Genomic DNA, 27,924 nt, shown 5'->3' on the forward strand with positions numbered 1-27,924 from the left:
ACACAAACATTACCCTAGTACTATATACAGGCCTGATGAGACTGGTCTAATTATATGTGATTTAATTGGCTGTTTTTACATGCTTTTATCAGTTAGTGACATACAGTACTTACAATATACACAAACATTACCCTAGGACTATATACAGGCCTGATGAGACTGGTCTAATTACATGTGATTTAATTGGCTGTTTTTACATGCTTTTATCAGTTTGTGACATATTTACAATATACACAAACATTACCCTAGTACAATATACAGGTCTGATAAGACTGGTCTAATTATATGTGGTTTAATTGGCTGGTTTTACATGTTTTTGTCAGTTTGTGACATACTTACAATATACACAAACATTACCCTAGTACTATATACAGGCCTGATGAGACTGGTCTAATTACATGTGATTTAATTGGCTGGTTTTACATGCTTTTATCAGTTAGTGACATACTGTACTTACAATATACACAAACATTACCCTAGGACTATATACAGGCCTGATGAGACTGGTCTAATTACATGTGATTTAATTGGCTGTTTTTACATGCTTTTATCAGTTTGTGACATATTTACAATATACACAAACATTACCTTAGTACTACATACAGGCCTGGTAAGACTGGTCTAATTACATGTGATTTAATTGGCTGTTTTTTTATGCTTTTATCAGTTTGTGACATACTTACAATATACACAAACATTACCCTAGTACTATATACAGGCCTGATGAGACTGGTCTAATTATATGTGGTTTAATTGGCTGTTTTTACATGCTTTTGTCAGTTTGTGACATACTTACAATATACACAAACATTAGCTTAGGACTATATACAGGCCTGATGAGACTGGTCTAATTATATGTGGTTTAATTGGCTGTTTTTACATGCTTTTGTCAGTTTGTGACATACTTACAATATACACAAACATTACCCTAGTACAATATACAGGCCTGATGAGACTGGTCTAATTATATGTGGTTTAATTGGCTGTTTTTACATGCTTTTGTCAGTTTGTGACATACTTACAATATACACAAACATTAGCTTAGGACTATATACAGGCCTGATGAGACTGGTCTAATTATATGTGGTTTAATTGGCTGTTTTTACATGCTTTTATCAGTTTGTGACATACTTACAATATACACAAACATTACCCTAGTACTATATACAGGCCTGATGAGACTGGTCTAATTATATGTGGTTTAATTGGCTGTTTTTACATGCTATTATCAGTTTGTGACATACTTACAATATACACAAACATTACCCTAGTACTATATACAGGCCTGATGAGACTGGTCTAATTATATGTGGTTTAATTGGCTGTTTTTACATGCTATTATCAGTTTGTGACATACAGTACTTACAATATACACAAACATTACCCTAGGACTATATACAGGCCTGATGAGACTGGTCTAATTATATGTGATTTAATTGGCTGTTTTTACATGCTATTATCAGTTTGTGACATACTTACAATATACACAAACATTTACCCTAGTACTATATACAGGCCTGATGAGACTGGTCTAATTATATGTGATTTAATTGGCTGGTTTTACATGCTTTTGTCAGTTTGTGACATACTTACAATATACACAAACATTACCCTAGTACTATATACAGGCCTGATGAGACTGGTCTAATTATATGTGGTTTAATTGGCTGTTTTTACATGCTATTATCAGTTTGTGACATACTTACAATATACACAAACATTACCCTAGTACTATATACAGGCCTGATGAGACTGGTCTAATTATATGTGGTTTAATTGGCTGGTTTTACATGCTTTTGTCAGTTTGTGACATACTTACAATATACACAAACATTACCCTAGTACTATATACAGGCCTGATGAGACTGGTCTAATTATATGTGGTTTAATTGGCTGTTTTTACATGCTTTTATCAGTTTGTGACATACTTACAATATACCCAAACATTACCCTAGTACAATATACAGGCCTGATGAGACTGGTCTAATTATATGTGGTTTAATTGGCTGTTTTTACATGCTATTATCAGTTTGTGACATACTTACAATATACACAAACATTACCCTAGTACAATATACAGGCCTGATGAGACTGGTCTAATTATATGTGGTTTAATTGGCTGTTTTTACATGCTTTTATCAGTTTGTGACATACTCACAATATACACAAACATTACCCTAGTACTATATACAGGCCTGATGAGACTGGTCTAATTACATGTGATTTAATTGGCTGTTTTTACATGCTTTTATCAGTTAGTGACATACTTACAATATACACAAACATTACCCTAGTACTACAGTATATACAGGCCTGATGAGACTGGTCTAATTATATGTGGTTTAATTGGCTGTTTTTACATGCTATTATCAGTTTGTGACATACTTACAATATACACAAACATTACCCTAGTACAATATACAGGCCTGATGAGACTGGTCTAATTATATGTGGTTTAATTGGCTGTTTTTACATGCTTTTATCAGTTTGTGACATACTCACAATATACACAAACATTACCCTAGTACAATATACAGGCCTGATGAGACTGGTCTAATTACATGTGGTTTAATTGGCTGTTTTTACATGCTTTTATCAGTTTGTGACATACTTACAATATACACAAACATTAGCTTAGGACTATATACAGGCCTGATGAGACTGGTCTAATTACATGTGTTTTAATTGGCTGTTTTTACATTCTTTTGTCAGTTTGACCATGACCTTGTATTGTATAAAGTTTGAGCAGGTCAACGTCTTTACTCTCCCCCCTCCCCTCCCCCTCCCCTCCCCCTCCCCCCAAATGTTTTGTGATATGCCCATAAATGTACCATGAATAAATGAAACAATACAAAAAGTGATGTGATTATCCCTGGGGCACTTCCAGATTCTAGGCACCTGTGCTGGTGTAGGGATCATTGCAGCAAACCTGAATGGGATGACTTTATCAGCTGATCCTTATTAATGATCCCTCCCCCTACTTCCCATCATGCCTAGCTAGGGTGACTTGATCAGCTGATCCTTATTATAGATCCCTCCCCCTACTTCCCAGCTGCATGCCTATCAGGGATGTCTTTATTAACTGATCCTTATATTAGATCCCTCCCCCTACTTCCCATCATGCCTATCTGGGATGACTTTATTAGCTGATCCTTATTATTGATCCGACTTCCCATAATGCCTATCTAGTATGACTTTATCAGCTGATCCTTATTATTGATCCCTCCCCTTACTCCCCATCATGCCTATCTGGGATGACTTTATCAGGCTGATCCATACTATACATCCCTCCCCTACTTACTATCATGCCTATCTGGGATGACTTTATCAACTGATCCTTATTATTGATCCCTCCCCCTAATTCCCATCATGCCTATCTGGGATGACTTTATCAGGCTGATCCTTACTATTGATGCCTCCCCCTACTTCCCATCATGCCTATCTGGGATGACTTTATCAGCTGATCCTTAATATTGATCCCTCCCCCTACTTCCCATCATGCCTATATCTGGGATGACTTTTTCAGCTGATCCTTATTATTGATCCCTCCCCCTACTTCCCATCATGCCTATATCTGGGATGACTTTATCAGCTGATCCTTATTAATCCCTCCCTTTACTTCCCATCATGCATATCTGGGATGACTTTATCAGCTGATCCTCATTGTACTCCCTTCCCATCATACTTCTCCTTGTGGAAATAACATAAAAATATCCTTAACAGATGATAATTGAAAGCAAGGTTAAATATGATTGTATTTACTTTGACTTTTGTATTTGATTTTTTTTTTAAAAACTCTAAATTCCCTCATTGTTTTTCTGAGTGGTAGGATCGATACAAACTTACTATCTGCACCCCTAGAACTTTACAAATAATATGTCATTGTTGTTTTGAAAGTGACTTATTTTTCCTGTTTTCATTGAATCTCTTTCAAGTCAAAACTTTCTCAGCCTCTCCAAGAATCTCTGTTTTTGGTTTCTTCTTCTTCCCCTTAAGTAACTGCTCTGTTGATAAGTTTTGTCTTTTAAAAAAGGGTGTAAATGCCATCAATTTATTCACATTCTGGCCGAATACAAAGATCCCCAAGAAACCAAATACATATCCCCCCCCCCCCCCCCCTCCAGAAATTATACTTGGAAATTGGATTCTGTTGGTTGTCAAGTTTTCTAAATGCATTTAAATGTTGTTAGAGTAACTCGAACCACCTGCTTATTTCGAGTACTTGTCATTAATTTTCCCAAAGGAGAAGTGATTTAATCCAATACCTTGTGGCAAGATAGACTCACTGCCGAAGAGGCCTTACCTTTAAAAAATGGTTATTGATAGGAAACACTGAACAGACTCCTGGCAAAGAGTTGTCAAATTGTGAAAGCTGATGAATTTATTTTAGATTTCAGGCAGTCAATTTTAAATGGGTAACCCCTCCCTTCAGTATTGATCAGAAATGCCTCCACAAATAGGATTTTAAGAATTGTCTTGACAAGATAAACCCTCAAGTAGTAGCAGTTATTTATGTTTGGGGAAACAGTTCAGCTTAAGGGGGTAATCAAGAGGGGCCACATAGACCCCCCTATATATGTTTTGCATCCTTTATATCTATCTCTCTCTCTCTCTACTCAAGAAGTGAAAAATGTTTAGTCAGAAATTGATTGCATATATACACAGATTGCTATGCAAACTTTTGTCAATTCTGTATTTATAATGATGTGAACTAATTGGTACAAGTTATGGAAGTTAATAAACATCTGAAATCAGCCGTGATATTTGTATGTAATAACCTTGTACTATGTAAGCAGATTAATTATAAACACAACCATTTTGATATATATACATAGATAGATACAATATTCAGTGGTGGTCAACATCACCTGTAACTCTCACCAACCAGCAGGCACATAGACAAGGAATTCTGAGTTGGAAGAGCACCAACGATGTTAAGAGGGGTACCAACAATGTAAGAAGGGGCATCAACATTGTAAGGAGGGGCATCAACATTGTAAAGAGGGGCATCAACAATGTAGGGGGGACATGAACAATGTAAGGAACAATGTAAGGAGGGACATCAACATTGTAAGGAGGGGCATCAACATTGTAAAGAGGGGCATCAACAATGTAGGGGGGACATCAACAATGTAAGGAGGGACATCAACAATATAAGGAGGGGCATCAACCATGTAAGGAACAATGTAAGGAGGGGCATCAACAATGTAAAGAGGGGCATCAACCATGTAAGGAGGGGCATCAACCATGTAAGGAGGGGTACCAACAATATAAAGAGGGGTACTAACAATGTAAGGAGGGGTACTAACAATGTAAGGAGGGGTACTAACAATATATAGAGGGGTACTTACAATATAAGGAGGGACATCAACAATGTTGTGGCAGAGATGAAGGACACATTAGTCTGCACCGGGAGGGGGGGGGGACACAGCCGGCCTGGCCAGGGTCCTCCTGACCAGGTACCTAATAGAAATTGCTGTCTTACCTGCAACTCTCATCGAATGCTACTGTACATGCACCATTATAGGCACGGTCCATTCTTTATTTCTTCTAAACTAGGAGAATATTGTAGATAGTTTCACATAGTGACACAACTTAGTGAGGAAACAGACAATCTGAGAAAGCAACATTAAAACTTGTCTTAAGCTACATGCATGTACACAACATGATATTGAAACATGTAGTGATTTAATAGTACTGTATTTATTGAGTGAATAATATGATGATGGTTATTAATCCCGTCATAGTTAAGGGTTCTGGCATTTTCTGTAAAATGATCCATAAGTGCATTTTACAGGATTTTTAACAGACACACAAATGGTTAACATCTAGGGGAATTGAAATCTGTCATATGATGTCAAAAAATTTGTTAAAGATAGATAAGGTACGAATTGCGTGCTGCCAGCAATGTCTAAGAATTGGCAGGTTGAAGTTATACTGTTAATTAAAAGTTTGGATAGTGGGGTGGGAGAGGTGCTGGTGATGAGGGGCAAGAGGAGCCAGGTTCTTCTTAGAGAGAATGGAATAATTTAGACAATTAGGGAAAGCTTTACAATGCCCGATGAGTTTTATGCATGCTATATTTGGATATAACCTATAATACCTAGATGATAAAGAAGTGAAATGTCTCCCTCTATTTAAACATCTTTTGCAATCCTATAGTTTAAAATGGCAGGCCTTTCCAATTGATGAGCAAAACATGAGAGTAGAGAAGATACCATCCACAACAGTAACAGTACCCCATAAATGGCCATTGAATCTGTGATATGGGAGTTTGGTCTCTCATCATTGCATCATGTGGTTGTATTTCTATGGCTGTGATTGTTAGGGCATGGTTAGGGCAGGGAGCTGCTACTCTAGCAGCTCCCTGGTTAGGGGTTAATTCAAGCTGTAGGTATACATGGAGGTACAGTACACTAGCTGTGCATGAGATGGAGGAGTTGAGAGGCAGGAGGGAATATTGGGTGAAAACCCAAATGAATTGGAATGTACCTAAATTCAAATTAAACCAGACAACATAGGGGTTGGAGGGTGGTAAGCAGCAGGGTTGGAAGAAGGTTGAATTACAATGGTCCACATGTGTATGCACATTTCATTTAGTACTGCATAATGGGTGGCTCATGTAGCTTTAATTGGCAAGTTGTAAGTGCAGTAGAATTATATGTTCGTTATATATCTTTGTAAACTGCGATTAATGTTACCTTTTTCCATAATTTGCTATTTACAATGAATTTATTAAAGCCATGTTTTACTATATGGTTAAAAAGTATATGGCCTGCTCTACACCAGTGTTTCCTATCCTTAATTTGCCTCTACTCACACCCCACTAAGCCACTACTCACACCCCACTAAGCCACTACTCACACCACGCTAAGCCACTACTCGCACCCCACTAGGCCACTTTTCGCACCCCACTATTAAAGCCACTACTTTCACCTCACTAAAGCCACTACTCCCACCTCACTAAAGCCACTACTCCCACCTCACTAAAGCCACTATACTCGCACCCTGCTAAGCCACTACTCGCACCCCAGTAAAGCCACTACCACACAGCTATAAAGCCACTACTTGTATCCCACTATAAAGCCACTACTTGTACCTCAATAGGCCTCTACTCCCACCCTGCTAAGCCACTACTCCCACCCTGCTAAGCCACTACTCGCACCCCACTAAAGCCACTACCACCCAACTATAAAGCCACTACTTGCACCCCACTATAAAGCCACTACTTTCACCTCACTAAGCCACTACTCCCACCTCACTAAAGCCACTATACTCGCACCCTGCTAAGCCACTACTCGCACCCCACTAAAGCCACTACCACCCAACTATAAAGCCACTACTTGCATCCCACTATAAAGCCACTACTTGCACCTCAATAAGCCACTACTCCCACCCTGCTAAGCCACTACTCGCACCCCACTAAGCCACTAGTCGCACCCCACTAAGCCACGACTCACACCCCACTAAGCCACTACTCGCACCCCACTATAAAGCCACTAGTCGCACCCCACTAAGCCACTACTCACACCTCACTAAGCCACTACTCGCACCCCAATAAAGCCACTACTCGTACCTCACTAAGTGTTCAAAGAACCTTTTGCATCCCTTTACCCATCTGTGGATGAATTAAGTTTGCATAGTTAATATTTGGGTCCAAATTCTTGTTTATGACTACATAGTTTGGCATCCCATGAAGTCCCGCATGGCACTAATAGGGGGTGCATGTACCCCAGGTTAGACAACACTGTCCTAAGCTACACCAACCTGGATGGTAATCTGGAAAATAGAAAATGTTACTATCTCAAGATATAAGTAGACTTCATACTTGATGTAAGTTCAATCAAATGCTTAAATTCTATAGCAATGTAATGGTCTATTATATCGTATCTAATCAACTTAATTTCACTTATTGATATAGTGATCCAGGTTTGGAACCAAGGTCAATAATTCACCCCCCCACCCTGCCCACACCCCCTGCCTTCCATGACCTCTGACTGATCAGGTGTGCATATGATCAATACTTATAAAAATTAGTGTCTGGGTGACAAAACGATGAGATTTGATAAACATTCATTATCACCTAGGTGGAAAAAATCTAGAAGTGTACACAGCTAGTACAATGCTCGGCGATGAACAATTATTAATTATGATATTATCATTGCGTCATATTTCTTCAAAGTTGTATTATAATTAATATATTTTTAACGAAATACCACTCATAATTCAACAACTCATTCCCATGTATGGTTTTAATTAATAGGAATCAGAAAAGGGACGGGGGAGGGGGATAGGGCCAGGTAGGTAGCTAGGATTATTCACCTCCAGAAACCAGTGGAAGAAATTTTAACCTATGAGAACAACTGTTTTCATTTGGCCTATTCTAGGCAAAAGTAAGCAATTTATTCCTCTCCAAGGCTGTGGTATTTCGAGTTGAGTTCCGCAGTAGTCGTGTGACACGACACAGATTATACTACATCCATGAGATAATTCCCCAGGCTCTACAGATATGCATCCTTCTGTTTAAAAAAAAATTCTAAGCCAATAGTCTGTAACCATTTAGTTTTCCTTCAGACTCTTTGTTGTCAGCTCTGTGAGCTTAAAAGCTTAAATACATTCCTTGACGAGACACATGCATGCAGGCTGCACGTATATACAGTTCTGCTTCAGATTCTATAGTGTGCTGGATATACTAGAAGACTGAAAGTGACTCAACTACTATTATACTCTAGTAGTACCATTTGGAATCTGCAACCTCTATAGTAGAGTTTTGATCAGGCCTTCTATATATCTACATATCTATTTCTTTGTTGTGTGGCACAGAAGAACTATTTTTAGCTCGGATAACCTCAGACCTGCTTCACGGCTGCTTGCACACACTATTAGATTGGGAAGCAGTCTGGGCAGGTAGTAGCTATCTAGCTATCTCTGTTCCAATTTATTGTGCACAGCAGCAGCATATCTGGGTGATGCTCAGTATTTAACACAGCGGGCATCGGACAAACACAGCATAACGCCGATGAACGTGAGAGAGTGATAGAGAGAGAGAAAGTGGATCCACTTGGCAGAGGTCTAAAGACTAAGCGACTACGCGGGGACGACGACAACCGAGGCACAGAGGCTCGAACAAGACCGGCAGAGATTCATAAGCCACTTGTCAGATGAAGCTCGCAGGGCTGCTGAATAATTGGATTTATGTCATAGCATTTTAAAGTTGGTGGAACTGTCGCCAGTTATGGAGGGAATCAGGACAAGAGAGAACGCAGCGAATTCAGGCAATGAATAATCGGGAAGGCTATAAGTACCATCACTCGAATCTCGTGGAAGAAGGCGTTATTTAGTTTGGCAGGTGGTGTTAGTTTATTGTGATATTATTCACAGTCATGTCAAGGAAAGGTATAGTGTGCTAGCAATATTTATGGCAGGAACTTTCTTTGAATTTGGTTTTCCTGTTTTTGTGATTTTAAGAGGTAAGCTACATCAGACACAAATGTGATGCAGTGTTACATTGTGATAACTTCAGACTAGTGGTTTATATTTTTTTATTAACAAGTTTATCATATCCTGTCCGATCCCTGCAGTGTGCCGTACAGTAAACTAGAAAACTATTTAGTGTCACGTACTTTGCAACTCATATTTAGTTGAAAAGTGAATTTTCATATTTTTAGTAACAATGGTGAAAATTTAAATCGGTGGATTCCGTGTTTTCGGAGTAAAGTACAGCTGACATCGATGTTTCTATGAATGCTTTGGATGTGTTAATGTATTAACGAAGTAATAACGAAGTAATAACCACTCACAATCAAGTTGTAGAGGCATGCAATCCAATCTTGATTCTATAATTGGCCTAAGTAGAGATCCATTATCTGTAGAGTGCATTGTGTTTGGCACTTACGTAGTTGAATGCAAAGCGAGAGTCATCTCGACATTGGCGCTGAGCCTGTTGGCTGTTTTCTTAGCTGTTACGATAACTGCTTAACATACATCGGCAATGACATTGAGATTGGTCTGTAAATTTCCCATGATACAGCGAGACTGGTAAAAATGAGCTACAGTATTCGTTTCAACCGTTTCTGCCATTAATACACAACCGATGACCTTGTACATCACGCCACTTCATCTACCTTTTATTGAAATCGGTGCGTAATTTTTTCAGTGGGAAATTAAAACGAAAATATCAATCATCAGAAGCCATTTTTTAACTGCCAATTTGTTTTAAGCGATTAATCTGAGACATGGCTAGTCCGAGAGATAAATCAGGAGGTTTTCACTTCGGAAAGACGAAGCACTACAAACCTAGATCAAAGTCTTTAGGAGCCGCGGCTTTGTTGCAGTCTGGAATCGAAGCCTTGAGACTCCGCCAGAAACATCATCGTGGGGCTGATAGTGACACGGAACTAGAAGCTGGAGGTCTCTTGTTGCCACAAGACAGGCCAGACAGTTTTAAGTATGTCAATTAAGTAATTATGAGTAACTTAACATTAATTAATTGAGTATTCTTTCTGTCAGAATATCCAGTATCCCAATTCTTTTACGTTTTGACAAGACCTAGCTGGTCTTGACTGATTTCATGACCTAACTGGTCATGACCGATTTCAAAAAAACAACTTTTAAAGTGATTACGTATCGTAAAAATCGAAACTATACATTGCGTTGATTTTGCCAAGAATTACCGGTAGTATCCTCTCAGCAGATCAAGATTAAGATGAGGAACCTAGATGAAGCCAACGCAAACTGTTCCTCAATTCCTAAAGTTCATGAAAATCACACCAGGAATGGTGATGATCTGTTCATAAAATTATTTTAAAAAATCTAAAGAATCAATTAACAAAGTATTTCAGTAAAATTTGTTGCAAATGACATGTTTTGTATCGGTCTGTTAATATGTCAAATAGTGTGACCGCATTGAACCTTCAATCATATCTTTTCGATAAGTATGTTTGAAATTAACATGAATTTTTAATCTGAAAGTGAATAGAATGACAGAAAGTTATGTTATGCAAAATACATTTTTTTTAAGTCAGTTCCAGGCATTCAAAGTTAAAAGTTGGTTTTATATAAGAACGAGGAGCTGCTTTTTCACCCTATATTAAAGAGCTTTTTCCTTCCTACCCTAGTTCTGAGATTGTATTTCAAGGCTCTGGTATTATTATGAGAATTGGTGATGCATGTATACACTAAGGAGTCAGAAGAAAGTTTCACTGAATACGCAATGACTTTTTACCTTTATTTTTATGCGTTTCTCAAAAAAAGGAACCTGTACAGGTTTTTTATTGACATTGATTAAGGAGCTAGGTAGAGGGTTTGGGGGGCGGAAGTGGGAGGGTGTTGTCCTGTCAAAGATAATTAACTTGTTCCCTCTCCTCTCCGTTCCTTCCCTCACCTCACCCACTCTACTCCCCCCCCCCATCCCCAACATACATTCTTACAACATGATGACATATAACAGGTATGCATTATACATGCAAAATAGACTTATTATATAATAACTTATTATTTTAAGGTTAAATAATTAGATACTTAAAAATAAAAAAGAAGAAGAAATGTCACATTTCATCAGAGCTGTGATGTACGTTCCTAATTGTTTGACCAAACCTTAGATGATTATCAATGTGAGATGTTCAGAATTTTATCAAATCATCACAATCGATTCCGTAGCATTTCATCCATATTTTGCGATATTTCACCTTTTAAATTTTAATTGTAGTTTTACTCTGGATACAATTCTGACACTGCCAATACATGCATCTCATCTACACAGAAATTAGGACTCATTCCTCACAATTTATCCTATTTATTATCTTTGGAATTAAATCATCGTTTCTCCTCCTTGCAAATCTCTCATGGCTGTCATAAATGTAACGTTTCTGTGTATACGTCCTGTTTAATCCATTTCGGTTTATATTCTTACTGTTTTTAAATTACTTTTTGTTTGCCCAATTGAGACAAATAATCAAATCCATCATTTCTGTTTCCTGAGGAAATACCGTTCTTGATTGTAATCATTGGTCTGTTACTTATCAAAACTGATTTTTGTGGCCGATGGTTGTTGCTTATTCCCTGTGAGATAAGCTGTTTTATGACGTTGGTCACAGGTTCTTCCGATGAACTCAGTCTGACGTGCATGTTTTCCTGTTTACAGTTGTATAAATCCTATTTTTAGGTGCAGTGTGCCTCTAAATTTAGGAGAGCTCTGTTTTGGGGATATTTTTGGATTCAACATTGTATTTTGAGTCTATTTTGGGCTGAAAGTTAACATTTTAGTAGATTAATTCTTCCACACCCCAGAGTAAATATAATACCATTATTATTGTGATTGGTTACTTTCAATGAGGTATAATTTGTTGGGTTTGCATATATAAGTTAATACTTCTTAGTTTATTTTTACCATTACTACTACTACTACTAATAGTAATACTACCTCTATTACTGTATACCACTACCAGTACCACCACCACTACACTGCGTGCACATGAATCTATTTAATATGTATCAGAGAGCTCTGTGTACAGTTTGCACTGATAATTAGCCTTAATAACAGCAGTACAGAAGTACAGTAATATGACACTCATGTTCTTAGACCTGTTTTCAGTTTTCCTTTGCGTGAGGGTGGGGGGGGGGAAGGGCATAATAATCGAGATGTACAGGTGTCAATACAACTTAAAATTACAGGGAGGAGAGGGCCAAAAGGTTAGGAAAAGTGGGCTGGGAGAAGGGGAACTCTGACATGATTACCAGTAATTAATGTGTGGTTAATTGCTTTCATGATATCTGATTGCATTTTGACAACACTTTGTGTCAAATGAACTGCACATACCATATTAGATTCAAATTATGATCTCAAAACTATTTTAAAAGTCATATTTATCAATTTGTTTAAATCCCCAAATCATTTATTTTGTGGTATTTTTGTGATAAAGAGTCACTCAAATTGTTTGTCTTCTGGTAAAGTATTTCTGTAAATGTTTTTCCACCGTTCATTAGGAAAAGAAATCAAGTTAAAATACTTCAATGCATGCTTTAAAATGTTTCCTAACCTGCAGTAATAATGAATGCTGGTTCATTCAACATGTAGACACAGCAGAAATTCTGGGCACAAAGCTTCAGAGATGAACATTCAAATATCTTTGTATGTTGACAATATAATGGTGAATGGATCATAATTTATAGATATTAAAGAAAACTTTTTGATCGTGTTTGCTTTCTTTTCTGTTGCAGGAAGGCAATTTCAAAGACCAATGCACACGCACATCAGCTCCATGGGTTTCCATCACATCACATCCCAGCCCAAAGAGACTATAATACCGCAGACAAAGAACTAAGGACCACCGTCGATTGGAGTGTAAGTATCGTCTTCTATTTTCTTGTTCTTGTTTACTTTATTGGTGATATGAATGGTGCATAAATTTTGAAAAATTATTCATACATTTTGCATAAATTCTAGATTGGAGCTGTGGCCGAGTGGATAAAGGCGGTGGCATTTGAAGCAATGAGGCTGAGCAATCGGGAGGTTCGGGGTTCGATTCCCGGCTGGGTCGTAGTAAGATGGGTTTTTCATCCAAGCGCAATCTACGGTTTTCCCATCTGAAATGACTTTCTAAATTGAAAAGATTCCAAATTTGAGTTAAATTGTTGAATTGGAAGCCACCCGACATGTAACTTGTAATCCATAAGCCCTTGCGGGTTTCTCCAACATTTGTGGTCGCTTAAGCGTCGTAAAAATAACTGCTGATTATTATTATTACATTTTGCATAAATTCTGCATAAATTAGAGAAATATTCAAATTAGTTTGCAGTAGTTGCTCATTGATCTGCATGTGCCTGTTGCCTCTTTATAAGTACTGCAATATATAACCCTCACGAATCTGTCAGCTTATAGATCAAGACTGCTTAGTACTGATTTCTATTAACATTTGATGACTGTACAGCTGAAAGGATATAATTATTCCATGTGAGAAATCTTGAACAAAGGGGTATAAAACAAAACTCGATCTGTTATGTTAAACTAGATGGTATCACCAAGGAAAACTGTAGGTAGATGAAGAAAGTCAATCATCCATGGCTCAAATTATCAGGAAAATGAAGTCATTAAGTATAGCTTTAGTCCTGTTTTTCTTTAATCTGTGGGGAACTGTTTTTCTGGAGGCATAAGTGTCGTATAATAGCTTCAAGTCTGTAACCCTTCGGTCTCCCTGAATGCCTCATCGCATTTTGAATAATTACAGAAAATAAAAATGTCTAAAAGAACTTCAAGAAGGAAACTGGGATCCACATTTTAGTGTATGGGCATATAAGCAATACTGTACAGAAGAAGAATATGCATACATGTATGTATAACTATGTGCAAGTATAGAAGTGTTAAGACTGAGCCAAATCTGTCTCTGTATTGTGTTAATACATATATACTATAGCTCTGTGATATCATGAACCAGTTCATTGGGACATTATATATGTAGGTGTGAAGTAACCTAGATATATATACAATAATTCAATCAATTCCCTCAAATTTATGAACGTTAATCAATATACCTTTGCATGTGACGTTATGATGTGTGGTACGCTTATAGAATGGGAAACGGATGACAGGTCAAAGGTCATACTGTACACTATGACTCTACAGATCCGTTAAGTATTCTCTGATGTAATTTCATTAGAAACGCCAAGTAAATCACATCCCTCTTTGTAGAAACAGTTTATGTTTAAGAGTTGAAAATGGAAAAAAAAAAACTATGCGGGGGGGGGGGTGAGCGGGGGGGAGTCGATCGGCTCCTGTCAGCTATATATATATAAAGGATTTAAAATCATTTAATACGGGTGCAAAGACAGTCTTTCATAATTAATGCATATTTTTAGGCATGCTTGTAACGAGATACGATTATCCTACCATCAACTCTGCAGTTTTATGTTGAAAGTTACCGTAATATGAGACTGAGTGAAAGGCCATCTCCACTCTATAGTGAAATTGAATTCCCACGATCGAAGTCTGTGCTAGTCGGGTAGTACATGTATGCATAAAGAATCTTGTGAGTCTGGAGGAGTTGGCTGCATTCACCAACTCAGTATGTATCAGGGTATCGATCTCCTAACGGCTCACGCAGTCATTAACGACCTAAATTTGGTCTCAAATATCCCACAATTCCCTAGCCTTCCTTCTTCTTGGCAATTATTAATTTCACCTCCCTATAGTGCTTTAAGTTTTTGGTACAAGGTTTAATTATGACTTATAATTTAAAACGAATTATATAATAGGAGATTAAAGACTTCATACTTTTCATTTTTGCATTTTGCTTCAAATTTTGAAATTTTCCGGTACTCTGTGCTTTAAATGATGTCTATCACACACATGCATTGCAGCACAACATACTTAAGGATGCATGGGGGGAACAGTACTGGGATTAAATAATTATTTGTGATTTCCAGGTTAATTCAGCTGAAAGATAACAACTCCCTGAAGATACAGCAATACAAGCTACACTATAGCTATCTCATCATGCAAGCAATATTGAAACAATATTTTAATTATGTTTTGTGCTTCAGGTGCTATCTTTAAATCTTTGTCACATTTTTACATACTAGTTAGTTTATACCACAGACAAGTCTATACAACCTGCATACATTAGTATTTAAGTATTTATCTCTATTTAATTAAGGAAGCAGCCTTGGTCTGCAAACTGTCTATCATAGAGGACGTACCATACAGTAGTTTATTTAGAGCATTAGACTGCAATGAGGATCTCCATGGTTACGACAGAGGGCGCTGTCCTTGCAGAGCCACAGATACCGAGCTATAGATGTATATTGTACATCTCTGCATCTATCCTCTATCCTGTTAAATGTCTCCTGAGATTTTGTCTAGCTCTGATAAAATATCTCAAACTATGCGCAAGTTGAGACAATACGTTCCAAAATTTCCAATCTTCAATAATTATGAGAAGAATCTCAGCTATGAAACAATTTTACTAACACTCAAGGCTTCAACTCAGTTTGGCAGATCAGCGATTGATAGTGCTATACCTCAAAGAATCCTTCTGATTGGTTGAAGATCAGACGTGTGTAAACTGTAAAGTTGCCAAACGTAGCTAAATATGTGCTAGCTATTACTGGTAAAAAGAGACCTATCAGTTCGAATAGTCACGATATTTGTGATTTAGGGAATGTACAGGTACTTTGCCCAGAAAATGTACATCAGAGATTCCTCAAAGGAATTCTCGGTAAAAATTTAGACTGCAGCTTTGTCAAGTTTTGCAGAACTAGAAAGGAACCGATATGACAGCGACCTTATGTTGATTTAGAACATGGCTAGAAATCCTGATTGATATATTAGTTGGCCAGTCAGTCTCTCCGACGTACTTTTGCCAAGTGAATATTCAAAGCGGATTATTCATGAAATTTGATTATCTGCTCCACAATTCATCAGACTTATAACTGTACTGCTTTAGATATTCTCAACGATAGAAAAAAAATAAAAAATATGTCAAAATATGTATATGTAAGTATGAACGTATTTTAGATCCTCCTGCAAGCAGGAACTTGCGAAGAAGCCATCATTGGCTTATCAAAGCCGCAAGCTAACCGAAGTCAGTCTCTTAGATTCATATTTAATGTCCATGATTAGGAATTGTCAATTGTCAACAACTCTGTAACTGGACGACATACATTAAATCTTGGAGTGACTCGGACTGGGGATCTTATGATTGAAAGGCATCGGCGTTACCACTGAGCTAACACTCCTTAAGTGATTGTCGAATTTTTAATTTTTTTTTTTATATATTTTTTAATTTAAATGATTACCTAATTTATTTGGAGTGAAACTGGACTATTTAAATTAAATAATAAACTATTATTGTTATGCCATAGGTGATAACACAATATAATCATTGACTCAGAACGGTTCCTCGACTCAAACTGGTTCTTTAAACTATATGCACTCTTCATTGATGGTAGACCAATTCATCGCTTCAGTGTTGCTACATACAGACATCAGTTAGTTTTGAATATTAATTTGTAAGCCCCTTCTTAAGCTACGTCTGTGTAATATCCCAGCAGCTTTTGGCTGGCTATAGCTTGCTTCCCTGCCTGTTTTATAAGCCCATGGGGGAATCCTAAATGCATGGGATTGATGTGGCTTAAGATTCACCATGATGTGTGCATGATGTGTGCATGGTGTGTGCATGGTGTGTGCATGATGTGTGCATGATGTGTGCATGATGTGTGCATGTATCCAGACACTATACAGATACGTGAGGTACAAGATGACAGGAACGACGTCATTAAAATAATAATGTCTTTTCGTTCTTAGCACATCGCTACGGAGTTATCGCCTTTTATAGCAGACAAATGTAGCAGCCTGGCTTTCGGCAGAACAGGGTTGACGCTTATCGATCGTAATAGATCTAAAACATTCCACAAATCTGTCATTGCGTGCTTTTATTGAGGGAGATAAAAGACTTGAATGCCTGTGGTCTTTATTAAACCCGGATATATTCTCTTGTATCATTTACTTCATGACTGTACCTTGATTTCAAATATCGACAAATTAAGGACAGAAATTTGTCAAATTATTGTTAAGCGAGGCCGTAAGTAAAGTGACATGTTTGGTTTCGTTCTTCCATGAAAAGTATTCTAATAATTAAATGGGTGATCTTAAGAAGTAATGGTTCATGAAAGTGCTGGCTACCAGCCCAATGTGTAGGGAAATTTGGGAATCAGGAAAATGTTAATTATAAGGAAAATATAAATTGCTTCCTTAAGTTTTCTGGTTTATTCTTCAGGAAAGTAAAAAGGAAAGTAAAAACATATTACTTTGGTTTTTAATAAATTACAAATTAGGTGATTATAAATTGTGTAAACAGATATAAGTTTATGTGTGTACTTTTCAGGGTATGGGTGTTTTTGATGCTGGATGTTAATTTCTGTAACATTTCAAAGTCTTCAGATAAATTTACTAAGATTCTACATATTTAGGATTATGATATAAAGTATTACATTTTTGATTGAAATCGTGATTCCACTGTCTAACGATTATTGCAAGGTCACAAAACTTTATGAATACAATTTATGAAGTGCATTGTTAATTTTTGTCACATTACAATGTTGGAAAAATGGTTAAAGTATACTGGCAAGAACCCGGTCTTTAATTTGTGGAAAAAGAAGAAACAGATTAAACAACCCTAATTACACAAATGAACATGTATTATTAATTAGCTCAGAGTTGTATTTGATATATCAAATGTCAGAATCCAGGCTGCATCAAACTTCCATTGTGGATCGACTGGTTATCACTGAATAATGGTTTTATGTACTTGAAATTGCACAATATTAATACAGCTAAGTATACTGTAACTTTGAATTGGTGCCAGCATGATTAACAGTTTTCGTTAATGACGCATTTGAATGTCATACATTGCGAGATTAGCGTAAACAGGACTATATGGATCAAATGAAGCTGATAATGGATCATATGCTAGAAGGCGTATCCAGTACACGAGCTTTCGGAAATGAGCAATAAGAAAAAGGAAAAGAATATAGAAGACCCCCAAATGACAGTATAAATTTGAAACGTGTCCAATAAATGCCATATTTATTAGTATATACTTCAAATATCTAATATGCTTTTGTGTAATTTATACTAACAAGAGCTGTCCCTTTGGCATAGAATGTAAATTATAAGAACGGAGTTTGATAGTTGATAGCTCAGCCTACATGTAGATCGAATGACAAGGAGATGTAATATATATGTGTGCACCTTCAAAGTTGATAATATCGACATGGTAATTTTATGAGCCCGAACAAACGTAGCTGTAAGGACATATCAGATATGTAGAGATACAGGAATGTCATTGTGGTATGCATGTATAATGCATGTATATAATGCATGTATAATGCATTATATAATGCATGTATACATAATGCATGTATAATGCATGTATATAATGCATGTATAATGCATGTATATAATGCATGTATAATGCATGTATGTAATGCATGTATGTAATGCATGTATAATGCATGTATATAATGCATTTATAATGCATGTGTATAATGCATGTATGTAATGCATGTATATAATGCATGTATAATGCATGTATATAATGCATGTATAATGCATGTATATAATGCATGTATAATGCATGTATATTGTATAATGCATGTTTATAATGCATGTATATAATGCATGTATATAATGCCAAAAAGGATTCAATTGTGAAAAGTACTGAAGTGATACCTTAGAAATGGGATATTCTCCTAGCTGGCAAATAAAGTAAAACTTACATTACAGATAGAAATAATGACCACATGTACAATGTTAACTGCTAGCTCAAAACTCAATATCTTGCCCCTATGATAGATACTGTATGATAGATCTAATTAATTGAATTATTCTAATTAATCTAATTTATCAAATTTTATTTGCTACACCTTCTATTACTCCACAAAGTGGATCGCAGTAGGTGGTCTGTAACGTCATCTGGGTCGATGTTCTCCAGATCCTTTACTAATTATAGAATCGTCTTGTTTATTTATTGTTTTAAAACCCAATACATTTAGAATGTTGCTGTTACTATCGATGTAAACATTTAAAAAAATTTTTTTTTAATGAAATACTATTCTCTGTGGATAAAATAACAACTATATAAAAAAAAATAAAAAATATAAAAAATAAATCATTTCTATTTCAATTATGCTGGTGACATCATTCCCTCCACTGTTGCCATTTGCCAGATGCATAATTTACAAAGTACCACCAATTCACCAAATTTAAAATATTCAATATCTTGACCATACAAACTACTATGGATATGTGAATGGATATGCCTAAAGGTCGAATGAAGAAAGTTTTCCACAATTTTGTTAAGCAAACAACTTTGGTCACCATAAAATCCTTTTTACTTAATATCCTTACTGAGATAACGTGCAAGATACATGTCCAATAACATCATCATATTATGTGCATCGTGCATTATACACAAACCATGTACAAATCATGTACAAATCATGTACAAATCATGTACAAACCATGTACAAACCATGAACAAACCATGAAAGATGTCAGTGTCCTACTTGCATTTACCCACAATCAATTCCTTGATTATGCATACATTAACTTTTAAAAAACGGATCAGACATATTAGGTTAGACATTATATACACTGCAGGGGAGGGACCTGGAGGTGTTATTTTCAAAATTACTGAAGAGGAAATTAAAATCTTATTCCTCCAAAGGGCATGGATTTGATGGAAATTCTCTGATGTTGTTACAGAAGGTGACCATTCACTTGCAGCCTCACCAATCTAGATAAGGTCAAGGTGTTCACACATGAGGAATGACTACTCATTGTGAATTAGAAATACCGTAAAAATCAAAAAAGGGTTTTGATTATTACAGTTAATGTAATCACCAGAGTACTTATCAAAGAGTGGTCTCATCCAAACAGCTTTGCGTCACTCGTGAATCTGATCGCATGTTAGAAGAAGACACTGACCGGATAGATGGTTAAATCAATTTTAAACTAACAACGTTCTTCTCGTAATCTTCATAAAAAGAAGAAGTAAAACAATTTCACTCAGAAATAATTTTGTCTTGTTTATTGGTGATTGCAATATTTTATAATGCAATGCAGCATGCTGTTTTTAATGTTGGTGCTATTGATATCAGAAAGTAAGGAAACTTGTGTTGAATTTTTCCCATGAATTTTAAGTTTTACTCAATCTTAGTTATATTAGTGACTATTATTGGTTTGTGTTTCTTAGTTATGTTGTCCCTCTCCTGTGTATTTTTTATATCTTTTTTCGTCATCTAAAAGAGTGTCTTTAGAAGGCAAACTGAAGCTCAAATGAAACTTGGAAATCATTAAAAAAAAATTCAGATGAAAATGAAATATTTCATAAGTGTAGACTAACCATCTTGTGTGGTACTTGCTTTTGACTTTCCGTTAATGTTGTTTTTCCCATCGTTTTTGCCTCTTAACTTTTCTTCTAAATTCTGTAAGCTGTGTTCACCATCTTGTAGGTAATTGAAAAATCATTTGCTTAATTTCTTTGTCGTTTGAAATTTTTCTTTTCTTCTCTCTATATAACTCGATTGAAATATACCAAAACCGTCATAGTGTACCCTTTGCTAAATGAATGAAGACAGACACGTTCTCGTATGTCTACCTACCCATCAACATTGTCTGAAGCTATTAAATTTTATGTCTTAATGAACAGGATATAGCGCATGGTCTCTATGGCAACAGATCAGGCACAGATCCAGCTCATGTTTCTTTCCTAATTCTGCGGCAAATATCCAACTTTTCTTCCTTCTTTCTTTGTCTCTGTAGGAGAATGGCGTGAGTGGAGATCATATTTGGGCGGAGACCAACGCCTCGGGGGATTTCTGTTACGTGGGTGAGCAGGATTGTCTGGTAAGTCAATATTGGGTAAGTAGACCAAAGTCAGGGCCACTTGAAGAAAAAAAAAAGAAAAAAATTGATCCTATAAAATCATCCTAAACTTCATCCTTAATTTATTTCCTTACGTGTCGCTGCTTTTAAACCAATCGTCAACATCTGTTTGCGAACGAGGGTCCGCAAACTCTGGGGGAAAGATTTCAAAGTGGGTCGCGAAAATTTGTGCAAGCGGGTTCGCAGGATATTCGCAGACATTGGAAAATTTTGACTACACTTTTCGAAGTTTAAATTGCCAACGAAGATTGGTTTAAGTAACTATCCTTTTGAATACATGATCAAGTCAGTATTCCTAGCTATTAGACATTTTAATGGATTCTCAGCAGTGATTACAAGGGGTGTGCTAGTCTGGTGGGTCTTAATTCAATCCTAGGTAGTCAGCCTAAAAGTTTGCGGAGCTCTGTGCAAGATTATTTCCTTACTTCGCTGCTTTCCCAGCACTTGTCAACGTTTATTAACAGTGCTGTGAAGTCAGTGTAATGTTAGTGTGTGCAGTTCATATGCATAGCATCTTTATCCCACGCAATGAACTGCGGAAATTTGATTAAAACGATAGATACCAACCAACCGAATAAAAAATAAGGGAAAAAACAAGCACAGAATACAGAATTCTGGTTTCTATGTTTATCGTAAAAAATCAGACAAGCTTTTCATCCTGAACTTCAGATAATCGTAAACGTTAATAAAAGTGGCACAACTAAATTTGCCGAAAGAATTATCAGCTCGTAATACGGAAAAGATGTTAATTCACACTCTGCTGATTGCAAGATACAGAGGGAAACGGATTACATATATGTCTCAAAAATGTTTACAAAGTCATAGTGCAGTTTGGTGATAACAAATCAAGCTAAGAACTTTTAAAGGTTTGGAAAGATTATGATATGATGTAGTGGAGGTGAACTACCTGTCAATATGAATCTTTGGATTTTGTTTCCGCGGGGTTTCGGTATGACTTGCATGATAAAAAAATTGATACGGTTTAACTTAAATTTAATATTTTGCTGTGAGGGTAGTAAGAGTAGGTGAAGATTAGAGAAGAAAATTGGGTTATAATGAAGTAGAATCATCAACAGGGGTGGCATTCATGAAAGACGCTGTTTCCTGTGCTTCAAGAATAATTGACTGGCCTGGAAACTTTATAGCCAAGCACTTTGTGGGAGTTTATTCCTATATATAGGTATTCCTATATATATAGGTACTTTGTTCATTTTATGTAGGGGGGGGGACATAATCAGTTCCTCCGTATAGATGGGAGACATCCAATTTCGATGTCTGTAGACGCATGCTTTAATGTACTGCTTGAATGCATGGAGAATTGATTGAATGTGGTGGTATGACGAGTCTGTTGCTATTCAGTACTACTTGTCAGGGGAGTGGGTGGTGTATTTTATAGGCACTGATCACCCAATCCTAGACCGAGAGGTGTTCATCTGCCATCTGGGTGCCCGAACGGTTCTGAATCTCTGGATGCTTTCAGTTTAGGTCATGTATAGTGCACACCTCCCACCGCACCGCTTACAGTAGGTGTGCTTCTGGGGTGAGGGGGCCAGCAACCCCCCACCCGTCAGTAGTTCCTAAGCTGCTGTGAACCACTGATTGGCCCATGTGAATTTCTCTTATAGTGCCTCACAGCCTATATTAGCTCTTGACTTATGTCAATCTTCATGGGCTATTGGCTATTGTTCACTCTAGCTTTTATAAAAAAAAAAATAAAAAAAATAAAAATAAATAAATAATTTTTTTTTTTTTAAAAACTCCATAATAATTATATATATTCATAGCTTTTAGGTAATTTATAGTAAAAGGGTCATGATACAACTAAGGAACGAAAAGGTGACAATTTTGAGCATTTCTCTGTTGTACCCAATATGTATTTTCTCAATGTTTACAAAGTGCCTAAAGGCAGCAAAACCTTTAGAATTTTTTTTAGTATCAGTAAAACTTGTTGACATTTCATAGACCCTGCGTAATTGTACTAGGTGGGCTTAATTTTGAGAAATTGGAATATCATAGTTTCAGCAACTGATACTATCGCAGAAAGCTGTCGAAGAGAAGAAAAATAATGATGAATTCAACTCAGATACCACAGGAAATCAAATAGTCTGGTGCCCTCTATAAAAAAGAAAACAACCCTTCTCTTAACCCAAATAGTGGATTTATTGAAAGCAAAATTATTAAAATAGCATTTGATCAGAAAAGAATCAAAGAAGGCAAAAAAAAACAACTGACAAACAAAAACAGTAAATTTCTCTTGTTTTTTGTTCCATTAGTTGTTTGGTCTGTTTGTTTAAAACATGACTTGATGGTCAGCACCAAATTTCTCTTCACTAAATATGTAGTAATTTTTGGGAAAATGACAGAAAAGAAATTTGTCATTAGCACTTTTGTCCAAGTTTCTCTTGTGCCAAACAATGACTGTTTTTAAGAAGCGATTAGAACACTTGTTGCACATATAACAAAACATTGACAACAGGCTTTATTTTTTTATTTCCATTTCAGTTCAAAACTTCAGGGAAATATCTCTTGAAGTGTAGTAATATTATAAATAATTGTGAATGAGAGGTGCTTAGGTGGAGGTCACTGCTTAGTTAGTCATAAGTTGGTACGTTGGAGATATTACTCTTCCCACCCGCAACCAAAACTACGAGAATAACTTGTCAACTTACCAAGGCCCCGTGTCTAAAAGGAAAGCTGCCAAAACCTGCTCAGCAAGATTAGACTCAGTATCAAACAAAAGGGATTATCTCTACTAATCTGCAGTGTTGGATGTGTGAAACTATGGAGCACAACAAAATATGTATATGCCGTCCCCCTCCCCCCCCCTCCTGCCCCCTCCCACTCTAAGTATCTTAAGACCTTTGACATGGTATCCACAGTAGTAACTGAATATGCATATTTTTAATTCATGAAAGCTTCTTAAATCCACATCTAGATTGAACAGCATTGTCAGATATCCAATGACAGCAAAATCTTGCTGAGAAAGGAAAAATTATGATAAATTGAGTGCAAGGTTGAGTGATATTTAGGGTGGCATTGAAGAGTATAGCATTGTACATGCATACAAATGGTCAACATTGAGTTAAATTTAGTCCTGAACATAGAATTCTTTTGGCCTTTTTATTTGAGAATTGTAAGTTTAGTACAGACTGCTACTTTTACATCCCTGGTTCTTTGAGCACAGCACCTTATTATTACATTAAGGATGACGTTGCTGTTGAACGGTATATTTCTTAACTGCTTCCATGGCAACGTTAGACTTGTGCCAGCTGGGCAAGCTAGCTGCCTTGAATTCTGTCTCTCACAACATGAGCAAAAAATAGGATGGTATAAGTTGAAGATTGTCTGTTATGAAATAAAAAATTTGTACATGTATTCAATCGATCTACAGCATGGATAAAACTGAAAACCAAGATCTGTACACAGCTTCAGTGCCTCATGATAGGTATTGTCCTGTGTATAACCCTCGTACAGTAAATCTTAGTCATTAAAGGCATTGAAGACTCGCCCCAAACCGAGTGCGGCCATCTGAAAAAGTTAACTTTCCATTGCTTGCAAGTCACGTTTTGTTCATGTCGCTACAAAATGCAGACAGTACATTAATGAAAAATGATACCTTGTTATCTTTAGCTGGAGCTGAGATGTCCATCGCTGTATTGTTTGTACACTGTGCTGTGGGTATTGACCGCAGCTGTATGTACTGACTATACACTAGTGTCTAATTACCGATGGTAGCAAGCTGTGTGTGTGTATTTTCTGGGATCGATGGTGGTGTCTAACACTTCTGTTACACCTCATTCGAAACTAGGTCAGATTACCGGCATTAGGCGTTGCTTTTTGCGCGAGTCTTCACACCCTTTAAGCTCACTCTCTGTACAAATTATGCGACAGCTGAAATGATTTCATCGCTGCATGATCATCTCCCACAAGTCAAGGTTTTTTTTATCTCAATGAGAATGTAGTTGCCGATTAAATATTTAATTCATTATTTTCGCTTTCATATCGATCGAGAGATCTAGTCGAGAGAGGAATAACCTAAATAAAACTGTTCTATTATCGATAGTTTCTGTGGCCCTGCTTTCGTCTCACCTTCTGTTTTTATATCACTAAAATCACTTGTTGATTTATTTTCTTTGTTTTTACTTTTTTAATGTTTGTTTCTTGAATTGATTTGCAATTTTTCACATCTTTTATAAATGTTTGTCATTTGTTGGATTTAATTTTCAAAGCTAATTTTTATTACCAATTTACTGATTTTACTTTTTATTTTTCATTTTTGATATAAATGCTCTAGTGTATTTTTTTTCACAAAGAGCAATGGTTATTAATGTGTGATTTCAGATTCATTTGATTTGAGTTAATTTGCGATTTCAATGTAATACAAGGAGGCTTATGTGAACAGTTCATCAGGATTGGCCTCATGAAAGATTGCTAAGTTATTGCTAAATTAGTTTTCACATAGTATAGCTCCCTTGAAAGTTCTGTTCCCCCAATTTATTTGCATAAATTTTATACGAGTGTTCCATTTGATAATTAAATATACCCTCAGAGATGAAGAGTGCATGCTCAGAGGGTTGACAACGCAGTAAAATGAGTTCTCAAATTTTTGACGATGCCTCGTGACCATACATTAATTGACTTTCTAGCATATCTGAGGCCAAATAATTACTGTTGACATTTAAAATGGCTTTATATACAGCTTTTTCTTCATAACCAATTTATCACTTCCTGTGAGATTCACCAAGATATGAAATGTTTCTTAGAATTGTATATATTTATAGTAATCACTCTCAAGAGAGTGTACCTAATACTGTAATAACTTCTCTAGTGTATAGTAGAGATGACTTTAGTCCCTATTGTTATGTAAGTTAGGCTGCAAGGTGACTATTGAAGTTTCAGTTTGTCAAGTGATTATAATTGTTACATGTTTTGCATCGTTATAGTAATTAACAGCTCTAAGACTAATTATTGTCTGCAGGATTTTTAAACAATCAGTTTCGGTTTATGCACATGTGTTAATTCAAGCAATATGAAAGCGATTCCTTATGGGATTCATGCGATTATACCAGGAAGAGAAAGTGACAAAAATCACGTTTGTTTTCAGCTGACATCATGCTACATGTTGGCAGGTGAGTTCATAGCTACTGTACATAGCTACAGAGGGAGAGGTTGGGAGTGGGAAGTAGGATATAATGTTATCTGGTAGGTTAGCAAAAAGCCACCAATGTGGGCGGGGGGGGGGGGTGGGGGGAGGGAGAGGTTGGGAGTGGGAGGGATGGTACACTGTTATCTGCTAGGAGTGCAATGAGCCACCAATGTGGGTGGGGGGGTGGGGGAGGGAGAGGTTGGAACTGGGAAGGAGGGTAGGCTGTAATCTGCTAGGAGTGCTTACATCATGTTACATATTGACAAGTGAATTCACAGTTACACTGTATTAAACAGAAATGTAACCACCTGCAGCAGCTCACTGCATTAATTCAAGTCCTCTTATAGTTTCCTTTGATGTAAGTATTTTTAACAAACAACTCTTTTGCAACTTTTATGTTGGATTAAAGAGCATGGGAGGGGTAATTCCTGCTTGGGAGGGGGGAGGGGAGGGGGAGAGAGAGGTTGGAATTGGGAAGGATGGTACAGTACACTGTTATCTGGTATGAGGGCAAATAGCCACCAAGGTGGGAGGAGGGGGGGAGGGAGAGGTTGGGACTGGGAAGGGTGGTATACTGTTATCTGGTAGGAGGGCAAAGAGCCACTAATTGGGGGGGGGGAGGGGAATAGATCTATAGTGGAGGTATTAATGGGAGCAAGCATCCAGTAGGTGAAACATGTTTTCAGACACTTCTTAATGTCTCTAGATTTTGAAGCAATAAAGTACATGTCAGACAGAGCAAGGAATTGCTCCGAAATTCCTCGCTTCATTGAGTTTAATATCAGGAAGAAGTATCCATCTAGCAATCCCCATTGCAACCCCCACCTCCCCTCTCATCACCCCCCCCCCCAGTTCTGTGCACCAGCATTAAGAGATGTCTGTAATTATTGTGATGAATTAAAATTAACTTAAATGATCTGGGACACGCAAAAAATAGCATTCCTTGTCTTGTGTACACATATATATATATTTTAGCTGCACTTCAATTACAATAATGTTAACATCCTATTTCAAGCAGTAGATTAAATAGTCAAACATTGACATACTTTAGTTACATGTAAAGTTCAGTGCTTTTAGGTCATAATCTCGATTAGTATATAAAAACAATGTTCCATATGATAGTTGTGTATGTTTCATTTGTTTTTGTGCAGAAATACTGTAGCAAAAGTATTTCTAATTCATGTAGTATCTATATGTATCTATTTGTATAATATTTACATTTATGTGTCATCACTGTCATCATTATATTGCACAAAGATCATTTTTTTTCAATATATTAGGTACTGTAAGTCAGCAAGAGAATAGACATGTAAAAGCAAGATCTGTGCCTGTCAGA

General features: G+C 36.7%; 1 protein-coding gene across 12 annotated transcripts in view; it reads left to right on the forward strand.

The window, feature by feature from the left end:
- LOC139979490 (diacylglycerol kinase zeta-like) overlaps positions 1–27,924 on the forward strand; it is a 149,035-nt gene that overhangs the window by 73,699 nt on the left and 47,412 nt on the right. For 9 of the 12 annotated variants that reach the window (XR_011797205.1, XR_011797210.1, XM_071990378.1 and 6 more), the window contains 2 exons: positions 13,219–13,342; positions 21,320–21,418. Coding sequence is in view for 10 of the 12 variants with exons in the window: in XM_071990378.1 (XP_071846479.1) it covers positions 13,219–13,342; positions 21,320–21,418 (223 nt within the window). In the remaining 2 variants the exon portion in view is untranslated. Of the gene's footprint in view, positions 1–8,697; positions 10,448–13,218; positions 13,343–21,319; positions 21,419–27,924 lie in introns of those variants that run through there. The other 3 variants (XM_071990615.1, XM_071990696.1, XM_071990770.1) reach the window with 2 other exon arrangements.

The sequence above is a fragment of the Apostichopus japonicus genome, chromosome 1, assembly GCF_037975245.1.
Source record: "Apostichopus japonicus isolate 1M-3 chromosome 1, ASM3797524v1, whole genome shotgun sequence".
Lineage (NCBI taxonomy): Eukaryota > Metazoa > Echinodermata > Holothuroidea > Aspidochirotida > Stichopodidae > Apostichopus > Apostichopus japonicus.